The sequence below is a fragment of the Pinus tabuliformis genome, chromosome 1_1, assembly GCF_031772625.1.
Source record: "Pinus tabuliformis cultivar Carrire ecotype Pingquan chromosome 1_1, CPIR1, whole genome shotgun sequence".
Classification (NCBI taxonomy): domain Eukaryota; kingdom Viridiplantae; phylum Streptophyta; class Pinopsida; order Pinales; family Pinaceae; genus Pinus; species Pinus tabuliformis.
Window position 1 is genome coordinate 831,834,875 of NC_142297.1, and position 11,359 is coordinate 831,846,233.

Below are 11,359 nucleotides of genomic sequence, written 5' to 3' on the forward strand. Positions count from 1 at the left end.
ACACACACAAAGTTGAAGAGCAATGGTAAAACGCGTAAGTTGCCCCAATTGAATTTAATGTCCATTCAATGAAAAGACAACCAGTCTAAAAGGAGTAAATTGTGCTGGATTGACTTTAATATTTATTCAATGAAAAGAATGGAAGGATCAAGGCAGGTGCCCAGTAATATAAATGGTTGTAACTTGGAAGGAAGTGGTACCAACATTGCAGTTGAAAGCTTCGTGTGCTTGTGTGCAGAGCCCAGAGGAGTGCAACAAAAGTTACTTATCCATGTCAAGCCAAGTGACTGAGTTTAGCAGCACGTAATGCATTTTGTAATGGTGCAATAATGTAATGTGTTGCCACGAATGACTTCTTTAATGTGTGCGCTACGTACTTTCATATTTTCAGTTTTAAATGAAGTTTAAACATCTTCTACATTGGTCAGTGATAACCATGGCGAAGAACGACTATGCCTCTCGATCTTATGGTAATGGCATGGGCGAAAAGAAATGGGATGATGGCACATTTTCTGGTGTCAGAAAGATTACCGTGACTGCAATTGATCATACACTAAACTCGCTGAAAGTGACTAATGCTTTGGAAGGCCATGATCAAAGTGTTCGTATGAAAGACATAAGAGGGGTCACACATGGAGGAGACGGGCACCAGAGAAAAGAGGTAAAAGTCATAATTAGATGAATTGCATTGAAATCTATGAGTCATACGAAATTGTGGTTGAGGGGATGTGGATGTGGATGCAGTTTACACTGGATTATCCACATAAATACCTCACTAAAATGAGTGGATATATGGGTTTGGCCCCGCCCCCCAGTAAGCCAGACGACCGCTACTATGTGGTGAAGTCTTTGAGTTTTCACACCAAGAGTTGATACTAAATGATAAAAAAATCTTCATTAAGGTCAAGTGAGGCTATACACTTTGTGTTTTATATGTTGATCTATTGAAGGTCAAAATTTTCTTAAAAGTTACAAGTTTAATACAACTAATACATGTGATTGATAAAAACCGTAGACATCAACTTATTTAACTATTCATTTTGAGATAAAATATATGTTACGCTAACCTAGATCATAAATGGAAATTAAGTAATCACCGATTAGCCACATTCATTTATACTTGCATGCCTGATCTCTAAAATTTGGGTACTACTCATTTTGGTAGTAATTATAAGAAATGAAATAAAAACCTCACAGTCTTACCACTCCTCATTTTGGTAACTATTATCACAAAATGAAACAAAACCCCCACAATCTAGTCATTCCTCTCACCCTTTCTCATTTTGTCTCCTAGACAGCAAAGTGAAACATCACCATAACTTGTATTGCATGGTTTTCCTATTGCCTTCATAGCTCAATTATAATCACTTAACAAATTTGTGAAACAGAGAAAGAATACATGATTGCATGATGATGAGTATGAAAGTATTTATATAGAAATTGGATACCTGGAAAACCCTCCTCCTGTTACTTTTAAAAGGAAGGGATAGTGAATTGAACCCTTAAATCCCATCAAAACTGTAGAACAATTTCTTTTCAATGGGTTGAGAAACATACATAATTGTAGCTGGGGTAGATTGAGACTAAGCATAAACAAAAAAAATACAGGAATTCATCTTTGCATTGCTTTAAAGGATTGCATCTGCCATTTCATAATGAGAAGTGCATAGTGTTGAACTTTCGAGTTATTAGCCTAACAGTATCAGTAATGCTCAGCCCTTTCGAACCAAGTCCTATTGATTAAACTCTCATCATCCTTTGTTTACGGACACTGCCCAGTCCTTCGCAATCAACGTCACTCGAGCTTCGAAAATGATGAAAAACACACTGCCACAAATCAAACCAAACATCAAGAACATGACAGATTAAAAGGCATTTTTTAAGAAATTAGAAGAATAGTTGAGAAGCATGCACAATCATCGACAAATAGAAAATGGAAAAAAATGGGTTCGAGGTTTTCAGTGAATTTGATCCATGCGTAAGCTTAACCATTTGCGAAAGGCGACAAGAAAATCTATTCGATTGATGGTTAGGAAAAATAAATAAACATGTCCCAATTTATTTTGTCTCACATGGATTTATCCACTTTCAGTCACAACGATATGCAAACGAATAGGTATGTGCTCATGGTATGCAAACTGATACCTAGGAATCACTTTTACATTAAATTTATTATTCTTTAATTTGCCATCCTATACAAGGGCATTTTTAAGGGCACTTTTAAGGTATTTTTAAGGGTGCTTTTACGAAATTTTTTTATTGATAATTTTTTTTGTTTTAAAAGGTCATTTTTTATTTTAGTTATTTAATATTAAAGTTTAATATGAATTGAATTTTCTTAAATATAAAATTTAAGACAAAAACAATTTGAAAACAAAATATTTTAAGACAATTTTATATTTAAGACAAAAATAGTTAGAGACAAAAATATTTTAAGACAACTTTATATAAAAATAATTTAAGACAAAACTTTATATTTAAGACAATAAGACAAAAGTTTATATTTAATAAAAAAATAGTTTGAGACAAAAATATTTAAGACAATGACCACTTAAGATGAAACTCATTTAAGACAATTAACAATTAAGACAAAAAAAATATCAATTTAAGAAAATGTTATTTAACAACTACAAAATCGACTCTAACAGTGTGCTCCATTGCCAGGCTGCTCCGTCTGAGATTTACCATTATTCTCTGACAGGGTATTATTCTCTGCTCCGATGAGTTTGTTTTTGCATAACGCTCACCAAAAGATAGTTAGGCTTGGGTAGCCATATTCATTCTTTGTCCCCTCAAATAGTCATTTTGGGGGAAAGCTTACCAAACACTGAAACCTTAGTTCTCTAGGTTCTAGGTTTCTTAAGTTGTTGAATACACCGTACAACGCTGTCTCACTGTCTCAGTCTCTTGCAAACGCTGATGACCAGCATTCCATTGATACATGTGTTCTATTGATATACAGTTCTACTCCATTAATATACATTATATGCATTCCATTGTATACGCTGTCATGATATTCTGCTCCAGGCACGCAGTTCTACTCACTGTGCTCGCCCATATACTGCCATCCTCTAGCGACATCACACCTGTTGTCCCAGAATACTACGCTACGTGTCTCATTCCCAAAATACACCGATGTATTAAAATGGATGTAGACAGAGGATAGTATAATGATGTCGGTCTCATAACAGCTGTGGAGATGAACTCATATGGCCTACAATGCTGAAATGGTGTGCCACTTTGATCTTTGTGCACTCTCATGTTTTATCTTTCAGATCCTGTTGCTGCCCATGTGTGTGTTTGATGTGGTCCAATGCTTGTTCCTTTTGCAAATGGAAATAAATATATGATGACATTTATTGATGACTACACCAGAATGTGTTGGGTTTATTTATTGAAGAACAAATTTGATTCTTTTCAAACATTCGAGAACTTTCATAAATGGATTGAAAATGATGCACAGTCTCATATTGGGTCTAATCACACTGATAATGGAAAAGAACACACATCAAATGAATTTGAAAACTATCTTCGCCAACATGGGATCAAACATCAAACAACTGCGCCTTATAATCCCCGAAAAAATGGTGTAGCTGAAAGAATGAATAGGACAATCTTAAATATGGTACGCTCCATGTTCTTCTTCAAAAATGTAAAAATAATGTTTTGGGCTGATGCTGTTCTATGTGCTGCATATATAAAGAATAGATGTCCATCTAATGCTATTAGAAACAAGACTCCATATGAAATGTGGTATGGGCACGTTCCTTCGGTAAAGCATCTCAGGGTCTTTGGTTCCACCTGTTATGCCTTGATACCAAAGGTACATAGAAACAAACTTGGCACAAGAAGTCGTAAGTCTATCTTCTTGGGGTATTCAAACACCTCCAAAGCATATTGTCTCTATGATGAAGTCAATAAAAAGTTTGTTGTATCTGGAGATGTAATTTTTCTTGAATCATCCAAAACTGACAATGTTGTTGAGTGGCAACTTGATTGCTTGGATAGATTCACAAATGCAAAATCATTTCAAGATTTTGATAATCAGATTCCACATCTTGAAGGGGGGATTCCTATACTAGATCAACATGTGGAATCTTCTTCTGAATAACTCTCTCTCTCCCGCATGAAAATCCAACAACGGATGATGCTTTAAGTGATGTGATTGATAGAATTGGGAGACTCAATCTTGATTTAGTCCCAACTCAATCAAAGGAGCAGCCTGGACCATATGAGAAAGTTCCTTTAAAGTGGCTGATAAAGACACTTGAAAGTGTTCATCCTGATAATGTTGGAAAGACAGGAACTAGAAATTCAAATCGGCAAAATGGAGGCGATGTAAATGACTCTAATTCACCTGCTGATATGGATGTTTCTTATGATTGTGAATTGAATTTGTCTACAGATTTTGAACCAACTTCCTTCAAAGAAGCTACTTCTCATGATGAATGGAAAGATACAAAAGGAGTATGATGCTCTCATAAAGAATGGCACTTGGAAGCTGGTTGATCCTCCATTAGGAACCAAACCAATTGGCTACAAGTGGGTCTACAAGAACAAGTATAAAGTTGATGGCTCACTTGACAAGCACAAAGCTAGGCTTGTGGCAAAATGTTTTGCATAGAAGGAAGGGGCCGATTATGAGAAACTTTTTCCCCCACAACAAAATGGGCTACCATCTGGACACTCTTTTCCCTAGCAGCTCAGAACGGTTGGAAAGTCCATCAAATGGATGTAAAAACTGCTTTCTTGAATGGAGATCTAAAAGAGAATGTTTTTATGTCCCAGCTTGAAGGATTTGCTGTGAAAGGACATGAACATAAAGTATGCAAACTTGTGAAATCCTTGTATGGCCTCAAACAAGTATCGCGAGCCTGGTATGAAAAACTAACTGAGCATCTTCTAAAACTCAATTTCAAACATTATGATCTTGATGATGCAACTTTATTTGTCAAGAAAGTTGGCAAAACAATTGTATATCTTGTGGTATATGTAGACGATCTTTTGATGACAGGGAACAATGAAAGCTACATTGCATCCATAAAGAAGGAATTGGGGAAAAGTTTTGAAATGACTGATTTGGGCTATGTTCATTACTATCATGGTATTGAAGTAACTCAACATCCGAAGTCCATATTTCTTTCTCAAAAGAAGTACATTGGAGATCTGTTGAACAAGTTTGGCATGACAGAATGTAATCCTCTTACTACTCTAATGGACCAAAACTTAAAGCTCACATCTATTGAAGGAAAAGAATTTGAGGATGCAACAAAGTATAGACAACTTGTAGGAAGTCTCAACTGCCTAACTACTACCAAACCAGACATTTCATTTGCTGTTGGAATCCTCTCCAGGTTTATGAAAAAGCCTTGTGAGGGACATTGGTCTACTGCAAAAAGCGTTTTAATGTACTTGAAGGGAACTCAAGACTTTGGAATCAAGTATACACAGGTGGACGACTTCAGCTTGATTGGATACTTTGATTCAGACTTCGATGGAGACAAAGAAACTGGGGTATCTACTTCAGGATATGATATGAGTCTTGGATCAGGAGCTGTCTCCTGGAGATCACGCAAACAATCAGTTCCAGTAGATTCCACAATAGAAGCAGAATACGTGTCAGCAGCTGAGGCAACAAAAGAAATTGTGTGGCTCAGGAAAATTCTTGAAGATTTACAGGTAAAACAAGTACAATCAACTCCATTCATGATTGGGAATACCTCTGCAATAAAGTTGGCCAAGAACCCAAATTTCCATGATCGAATGAAGCACATCAATAATAAATATCATTTGATTCAACATCATGTTGAGGCCAAAACAATCCATCTCCACCATTGTTCCACGAACGAACAAATTGCAGACATCTTCACCAAAGTGTTTGGAAGAGAAAATCTTGAAATATTCAGAATGATGCTTGGACTCATGAACATCCCTTCAGATTAGGGGGGAATGTTGACACCTAATCATCAGGATTGGGTGAATAGCTGAAATCGATGTAAATAAATAATAGAGAATATGAATAGTCACTGGGAGATGAAATGAACAGTCTCACTCTCATGTATATAATAAACACCAACCTAAATGAAATCAACGAATTGTTCAAAGGAGTTATTGCCTGGTTTGACATGTTTTTTGACTGTTTTATTTATTTTGAATGCTACTTCTATCTATTGGTTGTTGTTATCAGCACATTGTTGTGTTGGAACTCCTGACTGTCATTGGAAACATGGATTAGATTCACCTGAAGGATTGTTGAAAAATGCAACAAGAAATTCTCAATTTGATTTTGCCTTGATTAAATTGAGAAAATTTGAATTTCCACATCAACAGACAACTTGGATGCAATTAACTTGTATGACATGGCTTGTGTCACCCAGTTTACTCAGTAAATTCGAGTTGGAGGAGTTAGAGTTTAGTTAAGCATGTGTGATTGCTAATTTGTAGCAATCAAAGTTAGTTATCTCAAGTTGTTTTCAATTAAACTAGTTCTAACTGTTGGAGGAACTAGAGGAAGGTCAGTTGGACAGTGGGACTTCAGTCAAACTTAGTGATCGTCTAGTTAACTTATCAATCAACCCAAAATAGCTAGTGCGTGCAAACAATTCGAGTTCCATAGTTGTGGTGGAGATTCCAAGGTAGTGTAACATCAATTGTAGACTAGTCTTGAGTGTACAAGAGTTGCAGGCAGTGAGATGATCAACCCTAGGAATTGCGAAATCCATTTTGGAAAAAGTTCTAAATAATAGGGGCCTAATTTCTTAAGTAATTGCACAAGGAAATAGGGGCTCAATCATAGGAAAAAATTGATAAAGTATGGGTTATAGCTTCTCAATGAGCAAAGAGATAGGTTATTCACTTGTAGGTTGTGCTCAGTTGAGAAAAGAAATTGTAATACATCTATATTCATCAGATTAATGCAAGAAGGCATTGGGGTTTTTAGTAGATTGCTTTCCCCAGGAAAAATATTGTGTGCATGTGTTTTATTTCTTATTGCATGTCTAAAATTTTTGTTCTAAATTGTGAATTAACTTCCATAGAGCAGTAGAGTAGGTTTGTGTCTTGTGATTTTGAAAAAACTTCATGAGCAGTTGCAAATATACACCATAATTTCTACATGGTATCATAGCAAGATTCACATTAGAGCAGGAATTTCAAAGTTTCTTCTCAGGAGGTTTGAATTTGTAGTTCAGTGTAGTAGGATCTCTTAAGAGCTGAGAAGATGACCTTCAACAGGTTGAGGCTAGAGTATTCCTTGGAAGGCAACTCTAATTTCATTGCATGGAAGGATCACATGGAGGAGGTATTCGATGATAATGGATTGCTAGAATACATCAAGAGAGATGTTGCAAAACTAGCGGAATTTGATACCCAGAACCTTGCTTAGTGAAAGAAAGATGTAGCCAAGGTGTGAATAATACTATTGGAGGGAGTATAGGACCACATTGTCACCAATCTCCATGGGAAAGAAAATCCTTATGCAATGTGGTAGGCACTGACATATATGTTCTAGAATAGTACTATCCACAGGAAACTGGTGCTCAAGGATAAACTTTGAAATATCAAGATGTACAAGAATGACTTTATCTCGCAATTTCTAAGGAGGTTCACACAAGTTCATGATGAGCTTGCAGGATTTGGTGTTACTATTTCAGAGGATGAACTAGTAAGCATAGCCCTTCTGGGCCTTCCCATGAGTTGGCATAGCTATCAAGATTCAATGAATGCGAGGGAGAAATTATCAAATTGGGAACGCTTATGGTCTAATTCGGTACAGGAGGAAATAAGGGGGAATGCCAAAGATGGGACCTCATCCAAGGGCAAGGATGAAGAAAAATTTGCATTGGTTGGAAAGGGAAAGAAGGGAAAAGGGAAGAAATCTAAAGCCAAACCAAAATTTAGCCCAGGGGGAAAGAAGAAATATTTGTCAAATATTAAATTCTTCAATTGTCTTGAATACAAACACTATGCCACGAAGTGTCCATAGAAGAAGGCAAGCAAAAAGACCTTGAGGAGCAACAGGTGAAGCCTTGGCTTCATAGTTCGAGCTTGACTTTACCCTTATCGGTTGCATGTCCAACACAGTGATGGGGAGCATGTGGTACTTGGACTCAAGTGCATCATTCTACATGACGGGGTGTAGGTATTTTTTTAGTGACCTGGAAGAGAAAGATCCCCATATGCACATCAAGCTAGGGGATGACGGAAGGTAAAAGATTATTGGTATTGGTACAATCACCTTTCAGAGGGAGTTAGGCTCCCCTCTCAGGCTCAAGGATGTCATGTTTGTTCTAGGCCTAAAAAAAATCTCATCTTTGCTGCAGTTTTGGAAGACTGTGGTTATGATGTGATCTTTAGCAAAGGAAACACATTCCTGAAACACATAGCCACGAGACAGGTGAAGCATATCGGGATTTGTGTGAAGAACTTATATAAGGTAGATGTGGAATATTGTGTTTCATTAAGCACTAAGGCAGAGAAAGTGAAGGGCCGCAATGTCGGTGAACATTGGCACAAAAGACTTGGCCATTTGCATCATGGAACCTTGAATATTATATAGCAAATAACCATTGGTGTCCCTAAAGGGGCACTTGAGCAACAAGATGTATGCAAATGATGTACGTTGGGGAAGTACACAAAATCCACATTCCGTGATTAAGAAAACAAAGCACATGCGGTCCTAGAAAGGATCCACTTTGATGTTTGTGGATCTTTCTCGACAACCTCCACTACCAAACACAAATATTTTGTCATTTTTATTGATGACTTCTCATGGAAGTGTTAGATCTTCTTCATGCGAAAGAAAGATGAGACATTCTCCAAGTTCATAGAATTCAAGGCACTGGTTGAGAAAGAAACCAACAAGAAGGTGAAGGCTCTCAAGAGTGATAATGCAGGTGAGTATGTGTTGAATGAATTTAAAAAAAAATCGAAATAAGGCATTCGAAAAGAGTTGACAACACCCCACAACCCACAACAAAATGGGGTGGTTGAGAGAAAGAATTGTAACATTGTGGGAGCAGTGAGGGTGATGTTGCATGACCAAGGTCTACCTCTGCATTTGTGGGTTGAGGCATGCAATACAATAGTCTATTTGCAAAACTAGAGTCCTCATCGAATTCTTGGCATGATTACACCAGAGGAGGCTTTCTTGGGGAGAAAGTCGGAAGTGTTGCAATTCAATATTTTTGGAGCCTCTGTTTACTGCCATGTCTCCAAAAAATCAAAGAATAAGCTTGAGTCGACCATAGAGTTGGGGGAATTTGTGGGTTACACAGAAACTCCCCACATATACTATGTGTACTTTCTATCCCTTAGAATGATAGATTTTCGAAGGGATCTAAAGTTTGGTTAGGAGAAAGCAATGTGGTGCTCTCTTGAGAGGGAGCTTTAGATCCCACCAGAAGAGGAGCTTTAAGTTCCAAAGGAGGAGCCTCAAGAACTTGTGGATAAACCAAAAATTGAGGAGCAGAGAGGGGAGGAATTCACTCAAGTATACCATCCAGAGAAGGTAAAAAAAGAACCAAGGAAACCTATAAACATGTGTAGGATGAGAGGGAGAATGTGGGAGCTCCTTCAAATTTGCGCAGTTAAAGGAGGTCACTTGAGAGGTACACATGCTACATGGCTCTTATGACTGAGCTTATAGAGATTTAGCCATCCTATTTCCTGGAAGCAAAAGAGAAACCTGTATGGGTTGATGCAATGGTCGAGGAATATGAATCCATTGCAAAGAACATTGTTAAGGAAGTAGTCTCAAGGCCAACATATAAATAAATAGTGGGTTCGAGATGGATCTTCAAGGTGAAGCAAGCAACAAACGGAAGCATAGATAAGTATAAGGCCATATTTGTGGCTAAGGGGTACTCTCAAGCTGAGGGAATTGACTATGAGGAGACATTTTCTCTTGTAGCAAGGTACTCATCCATTAGATCAATTCTTGCTTTCGCTACGCAAATGAGGTGGAAGATCCACCAAATGAATGTAAAAACAACATTTCTCAATGGGGTTATTGAGGAGGAGGTGTACATAGAGCAACCAGAAGTTTTTGAGACATTTGATTGGGAATCTCATGTGTGCAGACTTAAGCGAGCGTTTTATGGTCTCAAAAAAGCACCTTGTGCTTGGTACCCCAAGATCGATAGCTATCTCACTGGCTTGGGCTTCACCATAAGTGAAGCAGATGCAAACCTCTATCACATCTTGGTAGAAGGTAAATTTATTATTATTGTATTATATGTGGATGATTTGATTTTATCCAGTGATGAGTAGCTAATCAGATATTCAAAGGAGGACCTTGCAAGGGAATTTGAAATGAAGGACATGGGTCTCATGCACTACTTCCTCGAGTTGGAAGTATGACAAGGCGTTGGTGAACTGTTTGTATCTCAAGGAAAGTATGCAAATGAGATACTGCAAAGATTTTGCATGGAGAGTTGTAAACCCATGGAGACACCTCAAGTGAATAACTAGAGAAAGGAGGATGCCACTTCGAGGGAAGAAGTGGATGCTACCATTTATCCTTAGTTAGTGGGTTCACTCATGTATCTTGTGAACACATAACCAGATATGCGCTATGCAATCAACCAGCTAAGCCAAGCTACGGTTAGGCCAACCAAATTATTTGGGAATTCATTTAAGACTGTTTTACGGTACCTCAAAGGAAATACCTAGTTTGGATTATGGTACATACAAGCAGAGGGAGTGAAGTTGTGTGGCTCCATAGATGAAAATTTTGCGTCCATTAGACCGAAAGAGTACAACAAGTGTAATTTTCAGTGTTGGTCTACAGTTGTTCTTGGTACAACAGGAAGAAAATATTTGTGGTGCTCATCTCAACATAAGTAGGATACATGGTTGCAAGTCAAGCAACATGTGAGGCGATATGGATGAGAAAGATACTTGTTGAACTGTTTGGTCAAATGATGAATCCAACTATGATCATGATAATCATATTTACATCAAGCACTCTGAGAATCTTGTATTTCATGATCGATCCAAGCATATAGATATCCAATATCACCATCTACGAGACTGTCTGCAGAGGCAAATGATGTTGCTACACTACATTTTGACAGAGGAACAAGATGCTGACATTTTGACAAAATCTTTTTTCAAGAGGGAAGTTTGAGTTTCATAGATGTAGGATAGGGGTGGTTGATAATCCCTTTCTTGCTGAGAGGGAGTCTTGAAAAATGCAACAATAAATTATCAATTTGATTTTTCCTTGATTAAACTGAGAAAATTTGAATTTGCACATCAACAAACACTTGGATGCAGTTAACTTGTGTGACATGAAATGCGTCACTTGGTTTAATCAGTAAATTCGAGTTGGAGGAGTTACAATTCAGTTAAGCATGCG

General features: G+C 37.5%; 1 protein-coding gene across 1 annotated transcript; it reads left to right on the top strand.

Annotated features, from left to right (window-relative positions):
- The first annotated feature begins 436 nt into the window (after window positions 1-436).
- LOC149216695 (jacalin-related lectin 3-like) lies at window positions 437-873 on the top strand. Its single transcript, XM_089390041.1, has 2 exons — window positions 437-661; window positions 745-873. The coding sequence occupies exons 1-2, from the start codon at window positions 437-439 to the stop codon at window positions 871-873; spliced, it is 354 nt and encodes a 117-aa protein (XP_089246167.1).
- The last annotated feature ends 10,486 nt before the right edge of the window (window positions 874-11,359 follow it).